Source organism: Mobula hypostoma, chromosome 3 (genome assembly GCF_963921235.1).
Source record: "Mobula hypostoma chromosome 3, sMobHyp1.1, whole genome shotgun sequence".
In the NCBI taxonomy this organism is placed as follows: domain Eukaryota; kingdom Metazoa; phylum Chordata; class Chondrichthyes; order Myliobatiformes; family Myliobatidae; genus Mobula; species Mobula hypostoma.
The window spans coordinates 40,647,136-40,670,396 of NC_086099.1; the positions used below are offsets into that span (position 1 = coordinate 40,647,136).

General features: G+C 38.0%; 1 protein-coding gene across 1 annotated transcript in view; it reads left to right on the top strand.

Annotated features, from left to right (window-relative positions):
* Positions 1-23,261, top strand: part of LOC134343336 (sodium channel protein type 9 subunit alpha-like) — a 144,054-nt gene that overhangs the window by 56,112 nt on the left and 64,681 nt on the right. Inside the window, exons 10-14 of the mRNA XM_063042020.1 lie at positions 1,025-1,280; positions 2,257-2,429; positions 8,910-9,281; positions 15,869-16,051; positions 21,118-21,234. Coding sequence (XP_062898090.1) covers positions 1,025-1,280; positions 2,257-2,429; positions 8,910-9,281; positions 15,869-16,051; positions 21,118-21,234 — 1,101 coding nt within the window. The remainder of the gene's footprint in view (positions 1-1,024; positions 1,281-2,256; positions 2,430-8,909; positions 9,282-15,868; positions 16,052-21,117; positions 21,235-23,261) is intronic.

Sequence of the window (23,261 nt, forward strand, 5' to 3'; positions counted from 1 at the left end):
GAAGGGTGGTGATGAATCTGTATACAAGTGGAAGATTGAAAATCTGGCTGAATGGTGCCAGGCCAACAACCTCTCACCCAATGTCAGCAGAACTAAAGAGTGAAGGAGGAAACCAGAGGTCCATGAGCCAGTTTTCATCAGATGAGAGGGTCAGCAACTTTAATTTCCTCAGTGTTATCATTCCACAGGACCTGTCCTGGGTCCAGCATGTAATTGCCCTCAAAAAGAAGGCAAGGCAGTGCCTCTACTTTCTTAGAAGTTTGTGAAGATTCAGTATGTCATCTAAAACTTAGGCAATTTTCTATAGATGCAGGGCGGAGAGTATACTGACTGGTTGCATCACAGCCTGGTACAGAAGTATCAATGCTCTTGAACAGAAAAGCCCACAAAAAAAGTAGCAGATATAGCCCAGTCCATCACAGGTAAAGGCTTTCCTACTATTGTGTACATCTACAAGGAATGTTGTCGCAGGAAAGCGGCATGCATGATCAAAGACCCCCACCTTCCAGGCCATGCTCTCTTCTCGCTGCTACCACCTGGATGGTGGTACAAGAGTCGGTCCCACACCACCAGGTTTTGAAACAATTATTACCCCTCAACCACCATAACTTCACTCATCCGTCACTGAATTGATTCCGCAATCTGTGGACTTACTTTCAAGGGCACTACCAATCATGTTCTCAATATTTATTATGTATTTATTTTTTTTATTTATTTTATCTTTACTGTATTTGCACAACTTGCTGTCTTTTGCACATTGGCTGTTTGTCCGTCTTTGCCATTTTCGTTGATTCTATTATGTTTCTTAGTCCGTGAATGCCTGCCTGCAAAAAAATGAATCACAGGTTTAGTATATGGTGACATTTATGTAGTTATATATATATATTTACTTTGAACTTTGTACTTTGAATTAGGCCTTTCAGCCATCTTGCCCAAATCATTAGCAAGTCATAATTGTGAAATAATAGTGTTATCCATTTAAATGCAAATAATAATTTTAAACTTACTCTGTGCTAATCTGCAGGTGTTAAACTTGTTCTTGGCTCTTCTCCTCAACTTCTTTTCTGGAGATACACTAACCGCAAACAGAAAAGAAGAAAAGGGGTCGCCATATAAAGATTATATCAAGAACTTCCTACTTCTGCTAGCAAGTCGAAAAACAAATAAACCATTTTTGGGTAAAGTACAACCAGAAGAGCAAAACAATACCTCAGAAGCAGATAGTGCTCATCCTTCCAATGAAGTACCTTTAGCAAACTGTGATGTGGAACACAATATAAGTAAGGATACCTTCCTTTTATCACAAATCAAATTCCATTCTTTTCTACATTTTTAATCATTTTCGTGGTCCAGCAGGAGATTTGCAAATCTACCTTCAGTGTGTTTATTTATTATACAAACAAATAATAATTGAGTGAATTAATTAATAACTTACTATTCCATATATATTCCTTTCCAATCTAACCAGAATATTATATCGTATCTAATATAAAATAGCAGAAGAATTTCTCACAATTACAATCGATATGATCCATCTCACACTTGGTAAAGTACTGATTAGTTTTGATGGTAATTTTAAGAATCATATAATAGTACAGTAGTTTGTATCAAAAAACATGAAATTTAACAATTCATGGAATAAAAGAATGATAAGGCACAGAAAGTGAATAATGGAAGGCTGAAATAAAGACTTCTGTACCTACCAACTTCAACCTTTGTCCAATCTTTATTCCTTTTCTCTGTGATGCGTTGAAGGTTCTACTTGATGCCGTCCAATGGTAACATTGCAGAGGCTGAGGACTCATTATATGAGAACCCCCAGATACAATAAACCACTCATTTTTTCAAGCTACAAAGCGCTTGCAATATGTATACCATTATTAATGATTATCTTGCACATATTATTCCAGTGCAGGTACAGTATTATTAGAAATCTTTTGTAGAACTAAGAAATCACATGCAAGTTAAACCATATTTAGAGATACAATCGCCTCTTTCTGCATTACACTTCTACTCCATTCTGTGAGTACACTTCCAGTGGTGACAGTAATAGAGAATGATTAGAACAAGTAAAAGTGAAATGTTAGTTTAAAATGAAAGAATTTTTCTTTGATTAGATAAGACAAAGTAGTCATTTGTTAAAGTGTGGTTTGTCAAATTCAAATGCATACGTTTGACCTAATGATAGTCTGCAAGCATAAAGTAAGATCCTGCTTTCTGACGGCATCACTTGAAACTATTTGTTCCCTCTTATAGACATCCAAAAGGAGACAGCATTGTTAAGTATTGTTGAACCAACAGCAATGCAAACATTGTCCCACAGTGGTGTACTCCCTACACCAGACAAAAATGAAGTGCCAACAGTCAGTGCACTGTGTGACCCAGTCGTTGGTGGGCGGAAGTACGAAAATGGATCAGCAGTCTTAATGGTATGGAAATCACTTTATATAGACTTAGCTCTTAGACTCATAGTTAGTGGAAACAAATTGTCATCGTGGCTGCTTCCCAAACGAACAAGTCATAGAGAAAAACTCTCTCCATTTATGTGGTTAGCCATAAGCTTTATCTCAGATAGCAAGGATGGGATCATTTTCATGGTTAGAGCAAATCTGGAAGGATATTTCAATGCCAGGCCTTTTGGAATCAAAGATATAAATAAACTATAGAATCTTCGGCTTCCTCCAGGCAGAAGATAATTAATCCCCTTCATGATACCTTCATTCTTGGAAAAGCTTCAAGCCTTTTGAAAATATTTAAAGAGACTCAGCTGGCATGTGTTTAGCTGAGGCTTTCAATGATAGACTGTTAAGGGTTGCCCCAGGGCAATCTTTAACATGCAAGCTCATAGTCCTGACCTCTCCTTGTGTAGTAAGAATGGAACAATTGCCTAGTGTCCCTGTCATATGACTAGAAAATAGCTGGAAAACCAAGCAGGATGGGATCCTTGCAGAACTAGGTAGTATACAAGGTTCTTGCTCACAAAACAATCTGTCCTTCATCTACACAGAAACTTCAAAGTTAATTTTATTTGTATCTTATATGTATTTTAAGCATATTAAAACAGTCTCCTGAAATATTGACTTATATTCACGCAGAATTGTATTAGTAATATCCAAAAATGCTTCAATTTGGTGAATTGCTTTGAAGTCAACATTACATAAATATAGTAGATGTGGCAGATGTCATAATTGTGACAAATTTGTATTTGGTCACCCTAGTCCATCAGTGTTAATTGTGCACTGCAGGAGCAGTTGTGTGTTACTTGACATCCAAAATTGTCTCCACTGAACGCAATGCTCTTTCCCTGGACCAAGTCTTTTCCCAGGTTGCAGTCCTTTTGCAGACTGCATCAGGTTTTCCTTGTATTTTGCTGTACTCATTTTACCCGCTACCTTCACAAGCCTTTCAGGGCGAGCAAACCCAATTCAAGCCAGATGCAAAAGTCGCTAAGTTGTTTCCAAAATTACAGTGGCTATAAAAAGTATTCATCAGCCTTGGAAGTTTTCACGTTTTACTGTTTTACAACATTAAATCATAGTTAAATCATAATTTAGCTTTTTTGACACTGATCAACAGAAAAATATTTTTTGTATCAAAGTGAAAACAGACCTCTGCAAAGATCTAAATTAATTATAAATATAAAACAAAAGAATAATTGATTGCATAAGTATTCACCCCCTTCAAGTCAATATTTAGTAGATACACCTTTGGTAGCAGTTACAGCCTTGAGTCTGTGTGGATAGGTCTCCATCAACTTTGCATATCTGGTCACTGCAATTTTTCCCTGTTCTGCTTTACAAAACTGCTCAAGCTCTGTCAGATTGCATGAGGATCATGAGTGAACAGCCCTTTTCAATCAAGCCCCAAATTCTTATGTGGATTGAGGTCTGGACTCTAACTTGGCCACTTCAGTATATTAACTTTCTTGTTTTTAAGCCATTCCAGTGTAGCTTTGGCTTTATGCTTGGGGTGATTGTCTTGCTTTAAAACAAATCTTGTCCCAAGTTGCAATTCTCTTGCAGACTGCATCGGGTTTTCCTTCAGGTTTTCCTCCAGGTTCTCCCTATATTTTGCTGTTTTCATTTTACCCCTTACCTTCACAAGTCTTCCAGGGCCTGCTGCAGTGAACCATCCCCAGAGCATGATGTAACCACCACCATGCTTCATGGTGTGTTTTTGATGATGTGCAAAAGCCAAACTTAGCATTTAGTCTGATAGCCAAAAAGTTCAATTTTAATTTCATCAGTCCATAGAACCTTTTTCCAGCTGACTTCAAAGTGTCCCACATGGCTTCTGGCAAACTCTAGCTGAGATTTCATATGAGTTTCTTTTTCTAACAGTGGATTTCCTTTTGCATTTTCCCATAAAGCTGCGACTGGTGAAGCACCCAGACAACAGTTGTTGTATGTGCAGTCTCTCCCATCTCAGCCACTGAAGCTTGTAACTCCTCCAGAGTTGTTATAGGTCTCTTGGTGGCCTCCCTCACTAGTCCCCTCCTTGCATGCTCTAGGCAGATTTACAGTTGTGCCATATTCTTTCCATTCTTTGATGATTGACTTAACTGTACAAATTATATTCAGTGACTTGGAAATTTTTTGTATCCATTTCCAGACTTGTGCTTTTCAATTACCCTTTTGCAGAGTTACGTGGACAGTTCCTTTGTCTTCATGATGTAATTTTCCCCAGGCTACTGAGTCATCAGCTGTTGGACCTTCCAGTGTAGTTTTACTGCCATCAATTGAAATACCTAGACTGCACACAGGTCTCCAAAAACATATCTCCAATTATCTAATTACGTGACTTCTAAAACCAATTGCCTGTACCAGTGGTATATCATACTTATGAGAGTGAATATTTTTGCAATCAATTGTATTGTGCTTTATATTTGTAATTAACTTAGATCACCTTGTAGAGATCTGTTTTCACTTTGACACGAAAGAGTCTTTTCCTGTAGATCAGTGTCAACAAAAAACAAATTAAATCCACTATGATTCAGTGTTGTAAAACTATAAAACATTATTCCCATGGGCGCGGGGGGAGGGGTCAATACTTTTTATAGGCACTGTATAAGACACAAGAGCAGAATTAAGTCATTCGGCTATTGAGTCTGCTCTGACATTTGTTCATGGTTGATTTATTTCCACTGTCTACCCCACTCTTTTGTTTTGTCCACATAATCCCTGATATCCTTATTAATCAAGAATCTATCAACCCCTGCTTTAAATATATACCCAATGTCTTGTCCTCCACAGCTGTCTGTGGCAATGAATTCCACAGATTCACCAACCCCCTAGCTCAAGAAATTTACTTTACTCATCATAATATCTTACTCATTTTTCCAGAAGATGCTGACTCGTGGAGATTCCACTGGAAATTCTCAGCCTTGGTTTTAAAGTCCTCCATATTTTTGAACCACTTGAAGGATAAATCCTCCAGTCCTATTTTTCACCCAGGACATCCATACTTCAGCAATTCAACCCTCAGTTATTTCAATGCTAGGTCCTTCAGCTGCCATGATTCTGGAAATTCCTTCCTAAATTAATTGCCTCCACTTCTTTCCTCCTTTATGATGCTACTTCAACCAACCTTTTGAGCACCTGCCCCAATAACACTATATTATTCAGTTCTTACTAATGGCCTCTGTGAGGATCTTTTCCACATTGTCACAGGTTGAAATTGAGATTAGATTTATTTGCTACACGTACATCAAAACATCAAAACATACAGTGAAAAGCTTTGCTCACATCAACGACTAACACAGTCCAAGTGCAATGTGCTTATCCTGCCGTACAACTCTTGAGTTGTCCTTTGTTGCATTCCCATCAACTAAGTTCATTATCTGAGAATTAGGAGTCATCCAGGAATGGGATACAGGCTTGCAATCTGTGCTGCAGATATATCACAAGCAGTGTAAAATAGCAAAGAACAGGCAGCAACATCAATCATGTAAACGTTACAGATGAATTGCAAATTACAGCCATCACTGAAACACTGAGGCATAGATGGGACCTAGTAGCTCAGTGGTGCAGGATTTCGGAGCTATAGGGTTGATAAAAGTGGAGTAAGGGGGTGGGGGTGGGTTGTGATAGTGATCAAGGAGGACATCATGGCAAAACTTAGAGAGGATATTCCTGGGGGAACATTCAGTGAGGCTGAAGAGGTAGAACTTATAAATAAGAATGGTGTGATCACTTCAATGAGATAGGGTCTCCAACAGTCAGCAGGAATTAGAGGAGTAAAATGTAGCGGTATCGCAGATTAGTATAATAATAATAGAGATGTAATAACTGGGGATTCTATCTTCCCCGTTATTGACTGGAACTGCCAGACAACTAGGGCAATATTTAAGTGGATATGCTAGGGATGGGGCTACACTTGACCTCTTCTGTGCAAGTGACTGACATATTAAAAAGGGAGTGCTTTGGAACCAGTGATCATAATTCCATTAGTTTTGAAATAATTATGGAATAATATAGGAATAGAATTGAAGCCCTAAATTTGGGCAACGTAAATTTAATGGCATTAGACAGGTTGATTGTGAAAGGCTATTAGTAGGTAAAGAGACATCTGGCAGTGGGCTGCTCTTTTAAACGCAAAAGGTTAAGTTCAGAACCAACATGTTCCTGTCAGAGTGAAGGACAAGTCTGGTGGGATTAGGGCATCCGGTTGATGAGGGATATTACAGTTCTTGTCAGACTAAAGAAGAATGCATATGTCAGATATAGGCATCTGGGATCAAGTGTATCCCTTGAAGAGTATAAGAAATGTGGGAATACAGTTACGATGGAAATCTGGTGGAAAAAAAGAGGACATGATACATTTGAATATTGATTTCTCTAACTTCCAGTAATTTTCCCCCTCCCCTTTCCTTCTTCTTCAATTCCCCACTCTGATCCCTCCCATTACCTCTTCTCTTCCCCTCACCTGCCTATCAACTCCCCCCAGTGCCCCTCTTCCTTCTCTTTCTCCCATGGACTAGCAAGGCTTTTGCCAAGGTCCCACAGGATAGGCTGGTCTGGAAGGTTAGATCATATGGGATCCAGTGGAAGCTGACAGAATGCATACAAAATTGCCTTGCTTGAAGGAGTCAGAGAGTGGTGGTGGAGGGTTGCTTCTCAGATTGTAGGCTTGTGACCTCAGGGATCAGTGCCGAGTCCCCTGAGTTTGTCATATATATCAGTGATTTGGATAAGTATGGAGGTGACATGATTAGTAAGTTTGCGGGTGACACTTAAATTCATGATATAGTGACCAATGATGAAGGTTGCCTGAGGTTACAACCGGAACTAGATCAACTGGGGAAGTGGGCAAAGGTATGGAAGATGAAATTTAAGTTAGACAAGCGTACAGGGATGTATTTTGGGAAATTAAGCTAGGACAGAATATACACGGTGAATGGCTGGACCCATTGGAGTACTGTAATTCAGTGGGGCTAAGGAGTACAAGTACATAGTTCCCTGGAAATAATGTCACAGGTACACAGGGTGGTGAAGAAGGTGTACATCATGCTTGCTTTGAATATTTGGGGTACAGTGTGCTGGAGCTTGGACATTGCGTAGTGGAGCATTGCGTGCAGTTCAGCTTGTGATGCTATAGGAACAATGCATTTAAGTTAGGGAGGGTGCTGAGAAGATCCACAGGGAATTTACTGGTTTGGGAAGGCTTAGGTTGTATGGAGAGACTGCATAGACTGAGTCTGATAGGTGACCTTACAGAGGTTTATAAAATCATGAGGTGTATAGATAAGATAGTCTATCACAATCTTTTTTTCCTCAAAGTAGGGGAATCTAAATCAAGAGAGCATTATATTAAGGTGAGTGAGAAAAGTTTTAAACTGAGGTCATTTTTTTTCTTACACAGAGTATGGTGTGTATATGGCTAGAGGAAGAGATAGAAGCATTTACAATTACAACATTTAAAAGACATCTGGCCAGTAACACGGATAAGAAAGGGTTTAAGGGATATGGCATGGCATGCAGCATAATTCTGACAACAAAGCAGTAATGTTCTTCCTTCCATTGCTTTATTACCAAGGGATATTTAAATATAAAGGTAACTAGACCAGTAGAGGAAACGTTCCAATGAATTTTGAAAATGAGTATTGCACAGTATGATATGATAAATTGGGGACAGGAAGTCAAATATGGTGAACTTATTAAGAATATACAAGTTGCCATATGTGAACCAGATTTTAAGTTAGATCCAAAATGTCAGACATTCCTTGATGTTGAGATCATTCATGAAACTTATTTTTCACATGAAAACATTACAAAATGATAGGAGTAATCTTATTTGCGTAGGATTGGTCGTAAAGGGGCAATAGGTCTTGAAAGGCCTCTGTGGACTACTAAATATCTCAGACTTCTCCAGGTTCACAAGCATTGCCAGAATAGATCACAGTCCTTGCTTCCTTTGAGTTAGTCTTGTGATAACTGACCAGCCATCATCAAACAAAATATGAAAGCAATGGCAACTTTGAAATACCTGACGGTGCAGCCCATCTTCTGGGAGTGTATTGGATGTCTAATGGTTCCACCTAAACTGGAAGTATGTGGTCTTGAGGTGGGTTGAACTCAGATTAAAAATTCTTAGAATGTTTCTATTCCACTTGACATAGACCATATCTTTTAGGTACTAAGTTTACTCTCAGCATTTCAGACTGTTAATCCCTTTTGTCACTATTCTCATAAAAGGTAATTGACTTGAAATGTTGACTCTTTTTCTCTCTTTCCATAGATGCTACATAACCTGCTGAGCACTATTATGATTTTCAAATTTTGTCTCACTCCTAAATTCCATGAATTCAGAGTATATAGCATCCTATTACATTGAATAGACACTTAAGAATTAGCATTTAAGGGTTTGCAATCTGACAAAAATGTTTGACATTTTTGTTTTTCTCACAAAAGCTGGAGACATTGGAAGAAGTTCAGCAAGAAATGGAAAGTGAACAGGTATCTCCATCTGTGAACATGAATAGTCTAGAAAAAGAAAAACAAATCAATGATAGGCGTGTCTGTGAAGATAATAAAGCAGCAGATCAAAAACATGCATCCTCTGTGGAAGAAGCTGAGGACGAGGAACCCAAAGCAGAGACAAAGATAATGCAACCCTGCTTGCCAGCCATTTGTAATGAGAAGTGCAATTGTTGCAATATAATTAGGAATACATTCTTGGCAGAAATCTTTCTGAAAGTGAGGACATTGATGTTCAAAGTGGTGAATAATCGAGTGTTTGATGGAAGTGTATTATTTGTCATACTTTTGAGTACGATGACCCTGGTAAGTACTAACATATTTAAAGGAAATTCTATTATGGTGCTCATCTTTAACATTCACCAACAAGGATCACAGGTCTGATGTAGCTTTCTGTTTGAATTTTCTGCCAATCTATTGTGCTTTTATCTGTCATCTAATCACATGCTTACTCATGTTTTAACTGCAAACATCCATCTAATCTTAAAATACAATCTCATTTTGGAAAGGAAAGCAGAATAATTAGCTTTAACTGATACCCAGAAATCTTAGACCTTGCTTATTTTTAATTCAGGTAATAAGGTAATAATTAGATGTTGTTCTTTTGAAAGCAGCAGGAAGAACAACTGTAACAATTTACTGTAATTTACAGTTTCTATTATTATGTATTGCAATGTACTGTTGCAGCAGAACAACAAATTTCACGACATGAGATGTTAAACCTGATTCTGAAAAACAAGTCATTTACTCACAGACTATTCTTGATGTGTTGCTGACTCACAGTTCTGCCTTGATGTTCCATTGGTAACTGTGGAGCTCAAATGAAACTGCACAATATGAATTATAAGGGCATTTGCTGTTGAGTGCGGAGCTTACCAGTCATGGCTGAAGTAATCATAGTATCGTCAGAATCATTCCCTGTGCCCCTAGGCTAAGAAGAAGAGAAGAAAGCCCTTAACTCTGAGTGGAGTCATCGGGACGCTGTCGTGACGACGTTTTTTTAGCAGGCTTTCTTATTTTTATGAGGCCAAGTTGCTAGCTCGACGCTCAACCCAACACGGATGGAAAGCGTGCAAGGGAGCTGGCTGGTGGCGTAGTGGCATCAGCGCCGGACTTCAGAGCGAAGGCTCCTGAATTTGAGTCCAGCCGACTCCCTTGCAGCTCTGAAGGCTGGCGCTGATGCCACTACACCACCAGCCGGCTCCCTAGGCTAAGGAGGGGCAAAAGTAATTAGAGCAGTACTCACCAAACCCTCTCTAGTCATTCATGATGGAAAAAGTTTGTATGGGCATAACATGAGGGCACAGGCTTGGTTTTATTTCCCCATTAACGAATATCTTTTCAATATTAACTGTGAAACAATTTCCCTTTGTATATGATACCACAGTGAGTCCTTGATTTAGTGAATACTGGGAAACAAAATACTGAAAGAATAAATATTAAAAGGGAATATACAGTATATATCAATAAAAAATATATGTGGGAACAGGGAAGAGAGTGATTATTAGGAAAATGGCTGAAGAATTTATTAGTGGTTTGAAATTCTTGTGGAGTGTTCCAGAACAGACCGGCTAGATAGAGGAGCCTGTTTCTGTGCTATGGACTCCCCACCAGTATTTATAATTCTGACAAACAGGATTATAATGAGATCTAACGAGAATGATACCAGTAATGAGAGGGTTACCATGTGAGGAATGTCTGGCAGCTCTTGGGCTGTATTCCCTGGAGTTCAGGAGAATGAGGGGGGAATCTCATAGAAACATTCCAAATGTTAAAAGCCCTCAACAGATTAGATGTGGCAAAGTTATTTCCCATGGTAGGGGATTCTAGGACAAGAGGGCACGACTTCAGGATTGAAGGACGTCCACTTAGAACTGAGATGCAGAGAAATTACTTTAGTCAGAGGGTGGTAAATCTGTGGAATTTGTTGCCACGAATGGCTGTGGAGGCCAAGTCATTGGGTGTATGTAAGACAGAGATAGATAGGTTCTTGATTACCCAAAGCATCAAAGGGTATGGGGTGAAAGCAGGGGTGTGGGGATGACTGGATGAAGTGGATGAGCCCATTTTGAATGGTGGAGCAGACTCAATGGGCCGAATAGCCTACTTCTGCTCCTAAACCTAATAGTCTTATGGTCTAATTGTGCAGTGGAACTGACTTGCTCAGTACCAGAAAAGACACACCGAGCAGGTGAGTGAATAACTTGTTTTTCTTTGCTGTTTCTGACCATTATATGTCTTGCACAAGGATCAGCTGCTACAAAATCCTTTTGCACACTTATCCCAAGTGTGCATTGCCCCCATTGTGGAAAGATTGAAGGTTCTCAGGTTGGTCATTGACTGAGTTTTTAGAATTGCAATGGACCCAGCCCTGGGGTTAGGTTTAAGTTACCACTAGAGAAAATTGAGTCCACAAATGTTGGATAAGGACATCAGGTGGGTGAGGGTTGGAGATTCAAGAATGAAGCCATGATTTGAATACAGTAGTGGTGGGACCAAAAGTGACCCATACATGGGACAAGTTTCTAACTTAAGGATCACTTACTGGCAGCCAGTAATGCAAAGTAAGTTCACTTACAGAATGAAGTCTTGTATCTGCATCACTGACACATGCAATCTGCAGACATGGGAGCAGAATTGAATATTGCAAAAGTATAATTCAAACATTCATTGACTGTTGCTGATTGCTACTGCACATGTCTGGAGATCTACGTGCATCAATACCTCAAACCCATAGAGGACCTGGAATTAATTTTTGCAGATGTTATTAAAGATGTAGTAAGTACCTGATCACATTCATAAGTAATTTTCAGATAAAATTCAATTCTGGAGCCCACAAAAACATTACCCCACATAATTGTATTTCCAGCCCAAGCTGTTTTTGTCGTTAGTTGGCTGAAGCATTGAAATACAATCAGGTGTACCTGGCTGTTTTCAAAATGCACATCAAAGCAACATTTTCCTACAAAGATTACAAACAGATTCTTCAAATTGCATTGTCCTTACAGGCATAACTATTCATACACATGTCTGTTGGCTTCTCGCAGGCAGTCTTGCCATTGTACTTGTATCTTTGAGGAAGACAAACAACGTGCAGCTGCTTGGTATCTAACAGCTAATCACTGTTGCTAGTAAATGAACACAAGCAGCTTTTGAACAATACCCAGTTTGTGCTGGTATTTCTAAACTGGATTGCATCCTGAGCCAACTGTGGGTTGGCCTCTTTATCACAATATAGAGCAGCCAAACTGTACGGATTTTCACAAGAATGCAACAATACACTTCATGCTGGTGTCAATTCAAATTCACATTTGCCAAGACTGTAAATTAAATCCCCACTAAATCAGACTTAAGCCTGTTTTACACAGTTCTGTTTATGTAAATCATAGACTTAAATTAAAAGACGTTTTCTGCTTCTTTCAAAGCATTGTTCCTAATTGGTCCATTACATTGCGACAAGATTCCCTTTCATAAATGTTAGTTTTAATCCTATTAAACCAGCTTTGAGCATATTTCCAAAACCTCCACTATAACTTGAATTTCTAATCAAAGACTTTGTTATAGTTTGCATTGTGATTTTCTACAATTTCTCCTTTCAAAATTGCAAAATTAATTTGTTAAAAAATATTTCAAGATATTGGTCCTAAATAGAATTCTTTATTTGTGTTGAATTTCACTCATTTTGTTTTTTTTTATTCATATGTCTGCACCTTTTCTAAATTTTAAAATGCTAGCCAGTATATAACATGGATTTCAATGATGTGAGAAGATTAATTGGCAAAATCTTTTAAAAGGCATGTATTTAAGTTTACTTTGGCAACAAGTTGTTTGTAAAGCTAGAAATATATAGGTAAGGTAATTCCTTGTTCAAGATTTCCTTGTCTTTCTCCTTCTCTTTACTAGTTGAATAATCTGCAGATTATAAATTAAATGTTCCATTAACTCAGGACAATTCCCCCATTCCACAATCTCATGTTTCACTGAACACTTTCTGTAACAGGTATACCGGTATGCTTCCTTATGTAGATAGGCCCAAACTGCACACAATTTTTCAGGTAGAGTTCTCCACAGGGTCCTTTATAATTGTGACATTTTTGTACTTATATCCTTCTGAAATAATGGCTAAAATCCTGTTTGCCTTCCTAATTTCTTGTTGTGCCAGAGGGCCAGCGTATCTTTATACACTAAACATTAACAATCCAGTGTTTAGTGTATAAGTATACTCTAGTCAGTCTGAACACCAATATTTTTCTATTTCTCATTAATTTAAAAAATGCTCTGTATTAACTTTTTTTGTCAAAGTAGGAAACACTATATTCTGCATCTCCTTGCCCGTTTACTTAACCTGCCCATATACCCCTTGGAACTTCTCTGCATTCTCCTCACAACTCACACTGCCATCCTACTTTGTATTATCAGCCAACTTAGTTGTATGCACAATAAGCACTGATGGAGAATGGACATATTCAAAAATTTTTAAGTGGATAAAATATCAGGTAAGATTAATAATTATCTCAAGGTCTTAGGCAAAGTAAGGGGGGAATAACAGACTCATAATAGATGAGGGATGATTGATAAGTTTGTGGCCTAAGTAGAAAGAGTCAATTTTAGAAAACCAAGCACATTTATTTTTCAACATAGGCCCCCCCTACATGTAAACACTTAGTCCAGCGGTCGTGGAGCATTCGGATCCCTTCTTTGTAGAAGTGGTCCACAGCAGGGGTGATTGATAAGTTCGTGGCCTAAGGTAGAAGGAGATGAGTTATACAACTCTCGTTACATGCATGTGCAGTTCAACTCTTTGAGTGAAAATGCAGAAAATTTGAAATTTCTCCTCATCACCTCCTACTTTAGGCCACGAGCTTATCAATCACCCCTGCTGTGCACCACTTCTGGACGTCCAAGACACCGACTTCTACAAAGAAGTGATCCGTATGCTCCACGACCGCTGGACTAAGTGTGTAAATGTAGGAAAAATAAATGTGGTAGTTTTTCTAAAATTGACTCCGTCTACCTTAGGCCACGAACTTATCAATCACCCTTTGTAATTTACCAGTCCTCTTTAACTACTGACATTGTGCTCAAAACCTAAAATCTACTTCTGTGTAACTGTTAATTAAAAAGGGAGAAAGCCATACTACATGAAGATATAGGACAGTCAACTGAACATCGGTGGTTAGTAAATATTGAAAGAAAAATTTGAATAATCAGCATGTTAAGGGAAGGTTGTTTGTGACTGATATTTAAGTATTTTCTGAAGATAACAAGGATTGATAAGGACAATACATGACATATTCCTCATGGATAAGTCCCATATTGCACACCAACCAGACATGTAAGCCCATGTGATCCAAACTGAACCTAAAACTGTCTCTGTAGCAGGAAAAATAATGATTAGAAGCAGTAGTTTTCTGCAGCATACAGACTTTCATGGTATACAGTACATCTCAAAGATAATGGGGTGAAATTTATATGCTCCAGTACAGCATCAATGGTCTGGAAAATTGTGTGGTACTCATTTATGAGACAGCAGGCATGCTATCACCTACAAACAGCTATACTGGGCAAGCACTGAAGATCTCAGCAGGACAATGGGTTTCTCACACTTCAAACATGCAACATTCTACTTCTGCTCAGTGTGAAATATGTTAGTATGTCAACTAATAAAATGTATATCAGACAATTATAAATCATTAAAAACAAAAAAGTACATCTGAATCATTTTAAACAATTTACATTAAAACTAACTCAATAAGTTCAAAACAAATCTGCTTGCCCCCTCAATCTCACAGCTGTTCATCTCCAGTGAAATAACTGGACGTGCTGTTTTTACAATAGGTTTAATCTGACACAGGTTTAGCAAGCAGATTTTCCCAGTGGGACTCTTGTATTGGAATGCAGTGGGCTATGACCATCAAGATCAGAACATATGCTTTTGCTGTCAATTATGGATGTAATTGTCAGTTTTGTAGTGTGATACATTTCTGATCACGTTGGTTACTGTAACATTGGACCACAGATTCTATTGGCTGGTGAGTCACCTGAAGTCACTGGTCCACCTGCTCATGGTGTTTCCTCCAGTGTGCTCATCAGCATAATCTTCTCTAGGAGGCTGGCTCTCAGTTGTTTAGCCAGGCCCAACAGAATGCAGAGAGTCTCTAAGCATGAATACAAAGTGTCTCCACCTTTGGAAACAAATTTCCCGACACATGCCGATGATAATAAGCCTGATATTGATGTCATTGACCGCCAGATAGGTTGCATCCTCAATTCACCAGCGGTCAAAGCTGTCATTTACATATTTTTAACATTTTCAAATATTCAAAAGCAGTCAGGAACTATTTTTAAAAAGCATTTTAAAGATTAGAACTATTAAAATATGCTTAAAATAATATATCAAAACATTTTAAACCAACTGAATTAAATTAGATTTAAAAAGTCAACCACATTCTCACAGCAGCCATTTCTTCCCAATAATTTTCAGTTGGACCATAATAATTTGCACCAGAACTAATCTGGCTTGGATTCAGCAGACAGATATCCTAGTCTGAGAAGTCTTAGGAAGTCCGTATTGCCCTGTTTAACTCCAGGTGGAGCCCACTGATGCAGAGTGGTGTTCAAGAGCCAGCACTAACTGGAGCAGAACCCTGCATTTCACCCTGTGCTATCACACTTCCTGCCTGTTAAGATTTGAGAAAATCTGCTATCTTTTAAATATCAACAATGCTTCTTATTCGATAGATGCTGCCAAATATGCTGGGTATTACCAGTATTTTCCACTTTTATTTCAGATTTCTGGAATTCATTTGACTTTTGAATTCAAAGGTCCTAATTAAATTTGTATTCTATTGGTAGATTTAATATGTTTAAGAATATCTTCTTTATCCTTGTAGACATTAGATGACAAATATTTGCAAAAAGATGAAAAGGTCCAGCTGGCACTGAAGTATCTGGATTACTTTTACACCTTCTTTTTCAATTTTGAAATGATTGTTAAGGTACTGGGACTTGGCTTAACAGACTATTTTACAAATGTCTGGACATTACTGGATTTCTTTCTTGTGGTGGTAAGTTTTGTCTATTGGTTTTAGTGTTAATGCCCCTTCTGGAGTAATTTTTCATGTGTTAATCTTGCTTTGATTACTTTACAAGTTGTTAGTAAAGAATAGGATTTTGATTCAGTTCTCAGGCTTGTAATAATTAGTGAACATCTGCACACCATTTTTCAATATGTAGCATGGTTGTTTATTCAGAAGATATTAGTGTTCAAAGGACAATGTGTGTTTCTTAACAAATGTAAGATGTATGGAAACTGCCTGGAGAAACATCTTCTTATAAACACCTGATACACATCTGTGGGTTAGTCGTGTAGCTACAGCAGTGAATTATCTCATTACATACAGATGTCTTATTCAAAGTAAACAGAATTGTAAACACCAGACAAATTATTTTGATGGGAAACATACTTTTATAAAATGCTTTTGTCACTTAATTTAGCTATAATAGTTATACAGTATTGTGACAACTGTAGCTTTGCCTTTTTAAAACAATATATATGTATTACTTCCAGATTAAAGGGATCTCCTATCACCTAGAAACTAAATAATGTAACTTGTTCACTGATTTCATCTCTGTCCCTAAAGAGGACTGTTATCTCTGATTTGCACCACTCTCCTCTCTTCACCAAACCAAATAACATCAAATATTTATTGTGCTGGAATCACAGCAGTGAAGTCCAAGACCATGCACTTCATGTCAGCAAGCAAAATTGCATCAGTTCAATCTGTCCTAATTTCCACCAAAAACATTCTATCTTAGATATCATATAATTTGTTTAAGTTTATCACTTAGTGTCCCCAAAAGCATAAAATCTTTTGGTGGTGATATGATTGGAACCAAGTCCTTCAGCATTTTTTACTTAAAGAGAGGAGGGTAACTTAGCAGAACTTCCCAAACATACTGGGTTCTTAGGACTTCTGGAAAAATGCACATATGTCAGTATTAGATGAGAACATATTCAAATTCAGTCAGGCTCATACCGGGACACTACTAGGCACATATACGATGAGTAGTCACCTGTGATTTTAAAAGGATCTTTATTATCTTAACCCAATAGTGGATAAAAAGAACATTTACTTATTCATTGTATTATTGGTGTGATGTCTGAAAAACTGAGATCAGTTCAATACTTATCTGTCAATCTATTATTTTCAATGTTGCAAGTTACTTCTTGTGATTATGCTACATTTGGTTATGCTATTGTCAGAATAAGATTTCACTGTGAGGAGCACGTCCATTAAATTACAAGATACAACATGTCAACACAAAAATATCTAAACAACATTAGAGATCTGAAATCTTTTGGAGATAAACTATTTTCTCTTCCTCTAATTCCTTCCCACACACAATACTCTAGTGCCCCGTGGAGAGAAACAACAGTCATCTATCAAGTGAAAGGACCATAGTTGATCTCTCTTCTCTTTTTGTCATTTGCTCAAACCTACACAGTTACTGATATTTTGGATGTTTTCTGACTGAAAAATTTTAAAAGAAGATCTTCTAGAATCATAAAAATCCATAAGTCCACAGATAGAACATAGGAGTAATTAAGAGTACTTCTGAATTATAATACTGTTGACAGTACCACCTCTAGTTACTCAGAGTTCTATGATGTATAAAAAAGAAGCATACTTAATTAGGGCACTGAAGACAAACTGGGAAATAATAGACAAGAGGGGGCCTTACGTCAGTGGTAGATAAGTTATTGGAGAATATTCTTAGGATAGGATTTACACATCTGGAGAAGTGTGGAGTTATTAGGGAGTGTCAGCTTATCTTCATGTGGAGGAGGTCATGTCTTACAAACTTTATTGAGTTTTCTGAGGAGGTGAAGAAGATAATTCATAAGCATAGGGCAGTAGAATTTGTCTACATGGACCTTAATAAAGCATGTGACAAGGTTCTTTATGGTAAACTAATCCAGAAGATTAAGACACATGGGATCAATGGAAACATGGCATATTAGATTCAAATTTGGTTTGCCTATAGAACACAGAGGATAGCTAGCGGTGGAGTGGTGTCACTTTGACAGGAGGTCTGTGTCCAGTGCTGTTACGCAAGGGTCAGCAAGGACCTCTGCTGTTTGTGACATATACTGTATAAATAACACAAAAATTAGGAGGGCTGTGGTCAGTGAGGCAAGTTTTCAAATGATACAGTGGGAAATAGATCAGTTGAAAATAGAAGCAAAAAAATGGCAAGTGAAATTTAATCTGGACAACTGTGAGGTGATACACTTGGGGAGGCCAAATGTAGGAGGAAAGTATGTAGTAAATGGTAGAACCCTTAGAAGCACTGATGTATGGAGAGATTTGGGGTGCAAGTCTATAGCTCCCTGAAAGTGGCAACACAAGTGGATAGTGTGGTAAAGAGTGCAACATCCGTTGAAGTTTGGAGTACTATATTAACCTTATCTATTAACAACCAAAAAAGAACAACCACCATTATCAAAATAAAACAAGGCATTTTACAGACAACCCAAATTCGCAGATGCTGGAAATCCGAGCAACACACACAAAATGCTGGAGGAGCTCAGCGGGCCAGGCAGCATCTAAGGAAAAAGGTACAGTTGGTGTTTTTTCCATAGATGCTTCCTGGCCTGCTGAGTTCCTCCAGCATTTTGTGTGTGTTGCAAGGAATTTTACAAGGTGACTCTTTAAGCCCAGGATGGTTTTGTCTAGCTTTAAACTCACTCTTTAATTTACTGAATTGGATGAAAACAGAGTATCAAATAAGAGACAACCAAACAAATTATACCTTGACACACATTCTATACATGGACCATTTGAAATTATATGCTCCTTCAGTAGTAAAGCTCGAGCAATTATTTCAAACAATAGAACTATCATTAAAAGTTATAAACATGAACCGTGGACTAGATAAATGCAGAACAGTAAACGTAAAGAAAGGTGCAATAGATTTAGTAGAATATAAAACAGAGCAGCAGGGTACAATATAAACAATGAATTAATATGAAATATATAAGCGTCTGGGATATTAAAAAGCAGAGTAAATAGATCATAGGGGAAAAGTTTCGGCAGAATATACTTCAAGCCTTAAGAAGCTCTGCCAAACAGAGCTCAATAGTAAAAATATAACAAAGGCAATAAACATTTTCACTCTACCCAGATTAACACATTCTTTTGGCATAATAATTTGGTCCAAAACCAATCTGGAAAATTTACAAAGAAAAATAAGAACAGAAATGACATATTTTAGAAAACACTATGTACACTCAAACACTTCAAGATTAATAATATCTGGACAAAAGGATATATCTTCATCAATAAAAGCAGGATTATGGAATCCACATGAGCATATGCAATTCGGATAAGAAGTACACACCACCAAACTTAAATGAGAGCACAACCCAGAAAAATTAAGAAATGATCACTAATTTGAATGAGTGTGCTTGGCTATGCCCATACCTCAAGTTTTACCGGCTTGAGCTGAGGGAAAATAAAAATGCAATAATAATAATAATAATATAAACAAATAAATAAGCAATAAATATCGAGAACGTGAGATGAAGAGTCCTTGAAATTGAGCCCATGGGTTGTGAGAACAGTTCAGTGATTGGGTGATTGAAGTTGAGTGAAGTTATTCCCTCTGGTTCATGAGTCTGATGGTTGAGGGGTAATACCTGTTCCTGAACCTGGCAGTGTGGGTTCTGAGGCTTCCATACTTTCTTCTTGATGGCAACAGCAAGAAGAGAACATGTCCTGGATAGTGGGGGTCCTTGATGATGGATGCTGCTTTCCTGCAACAGTGCTCTGTGTAAATGTGCTCGGTGGTGGGTATGGTTTTACCTGATGATGGACTGGGTCGTACCCTTTACTTCTGTTCAAGGACATAGGTGTTCCCATATCAGGCCGTAATGCAACTAGTCAATTGCACATTTATAGAATTTTGTTAAAGTTTTAGATGATACGCCGAATCTTCACAAACTTCTAAGAAAGTAGAGGCATTGATATTCTTTCTCCGAAATTACGTGCTGGAACCAGGATGGATCCCCTGAAATTATAACACTGAGAAATTTGAAGTTGCCGACCCTCTCCTTCTCCAATCCCCCATCGAGGACTGACTCATAGACCTTTGGTTTTGTCCTCCTGAAGTCAACGATCAGCTCCTTGACCTTGCTGACACTAAGTGACAGGTTGTGAGAGTGAGAGATGGCACCACTCAATTAGATCTTCTATCTCCCTCCTATATGCTGACTAATCTGTGCCTTTGATTCAGCCAACAGTGATGTTGTCAGTCAACAAGCTAAAATATGGCTTTGTATCTGTGTTTAGCCTCACAGTCATAAGTATAAAGCGAGTAGCGCTAAGCACACAGCCATGTGGTGCTCCTTTGCTGATGGAGATTCTGGAGGAAATGTTTTTGCCAGTCTTAACAGAATGGGGTCTGCAAATGAGGAAATTGAGAATCCATTTGTACAAGGAGGTAGTGAGGCCTAGATTATGAAACTTATTGATTAGTTTTGAGGAGATGGTATTATTGAAATCAATGAACAGCACTCTGATGTACATATGCATCTTCCCTGTCCAGATGTTCCAGGGTTGAGTGAAGACCCAATGAAATGGCATCTGCTGTTGATCTGTTATGGTGGTTAGAAAATTAGAGTGGATCTCAGGCGCTTCTCAGGTAGCAGTCAATAAGTTTAGTCAGCAACCTCTCGAAGCACTTCATCACAGCGGATGTAACTGTTATTGGGCGCTAGTCATTGAGGCACGTTCCCATGTTCTTCCTAGGCATCGGTATAACTGAAGCCTGCTTTAAGCAGATGGGTACCTCAGACTGCTGAAGCAAGTGGTTAAAGATATTGGTGAACACTCCAGCCAGTTAATCAGCACAGGTCTTCTGTCCAAGCTGGATGTGGATATTGGACTTCATTGCTCTGTTCTTTTTACTTTCTGCACGAAACATTGGAATTGCACTCAAAGAAATTCCAAAACTTTAAAAATGACAACTAATTTACAAAATAACAGTTGATTTAGATTTAATTTGCTGACTTTATGTAATCATATGAGACCGTGTAAGTAGTCAACTATATTTTCAATGCTTTTTCTTTTCCTCGCAGATTGGGTGGCTCAGTATGCTGGGCAGCAGCATTCAGGCCTTCAAATCCCTGCGATCCCTGAGAACATTGCGTGCTTTGAGGCCCTTGCGAGCCATTTCTCGTTGGGAAGGAATGAGGGTTGGTAGTGCTTATTTTTATAATGTGTGCAAATTTTCAGTAATTTTAAGTCAAAACTAAAGTTATAAACCTCTGGCAGGCATAATAACGTAAACATGCTGAGGCCAAACTTCCTTTGAGGTGATAGAACAAATCAGGCATGATCATATTGACTGTCTGTTTTGCACAAGCCTGACATTCAGTTCCTCTGAAATTGAGTTACTACCCTGAAGAATTGACATGGATAATACCATAAAATTGCTGTAGTATCTGTCTGGTTTTTTTCTGATGTGTGCATTTTCTTACCAATTAAGATCAGGATCCTGTATATAATCTCCACATATGTGGATAAAGGGCTCTGCATGAAAAAATCCTCTTTGATTCTTTCAGTTATTTAGTTATCTTTTCATCAGTGTGCATAGATCCAGATATTTGTGCAAAAAGTATTACCTGTAGATGCTAGTTTTAATCTGAAGTGTCATTTTCATGCTTTGCACCATTCTCACACAACAAATATCCCTCTCTTCCAATGATTAAGCATGTTTTTTTTCCTGTGCGCTACTCTGGCAAGCCAATGACTTCTAGCACCACGAGTTTCCTGCAGTTATTAACGTTCATATCAGGAACTTGATCATTAGAAATGTATCGGAATAGAAACTTTAGCCAAGTATACCAGACAATAATACAACCCAAAATTACAGAACCAGCTTACTGAAATAGAATTAGGAGCACCCATGCCACATACAGAGCATCTGAGGGCACTGAAATTCCTCGTGTTAAAGAAATTAAGACTGCTGTTATGAAGAAGAGAAGTAATACGATTTAGTTCTTTGACTACTTTATGACAGCATACATTGTTTTAAACTTTGCATTATACTGTGGATAGTGGATATCTGAAATAAAATCAGGAAATGGAGAATGGATCAGGTATCATCTGGGAGATCATTGACGTTAATTATTGGGTGCTGCTCTATCCAAATATGTTGCCTAACCTTGCTGTTTATTTACTACATATTGTTCTTTCACTAAGGTAGGTGCATTGTATCTTCTACACTTAACAAGAAACCTTCACCACAAATTTGGGGTTTCCTACATGCCTCATGTTTACAATTATTCCAGAAGATTTTTATATACAAGATTGGAGAAAATATTTGTCTATCAATAGATATCCAATAATGATAAACTTATCACATCAACTTATGTAATTTCCCAATTGAGAGGCCTCCATCAATCAGAGGTGACCATAGACCTTGTGTCCTAACAGTCTAGATATACAAGTTTGGGCAGTACGATATGGAGAACAACATGTAATTTCCTGATTAATCATTGGTAAAAAGTGTCATCTCATAGACTATGTGAGCAAAGCCAGTGACTTTTATTTCAATCAAGGCTTTGAAAAAAACAATTAACTACCATGCTTGTTACCCTGATTCTACTGATGTAATCAAAATTGACTTTTCGATAACGGTGCAGTCCTGTCATTCTGCCAATCCCTTCCTTTGCTTTTTCATTAACATTGGATTGATATTACTCATGATTTTCCTACCTTCTTGTAATGAAGCCAGCTGTGCACCATTCTGACTGAAGAGCTGAAATAAGAAGAGAAGATTTTGTCTTTTTTGTTATTGGTAACAAAATCATAAATGCATTCTTTATACATGTGTTTATAATTACACCAATAATAGCAAAATCTTCTTCCCATATGTGGAGAATTGTGGTCAAATGTTAGCATTCTATCATTCCGCAGCTCAAAGTAATGGTGCTCAAAACACTTTCTGCAACCACAATGGCCCTCACTTTTACAAATGTTTTTCCTTTTGTTTGACCACAGATTAATATTGATTCATGTTCGGTGAACACTCGGTGCAGCAGATGAATCTACTGAGGTTTATGATCTGTTTGTGCAGATGGATTTAGATTAAAAATAACAGCATGCTCATTTCTTAGTCAGAAAGTTCAGCTTCAAAACCATACACAAAAACCATGTCCAGGGAATGCCTCATAACCTGATTCAGAAGGTGCTGTATGCCTAGCCTTTCTGATGAACA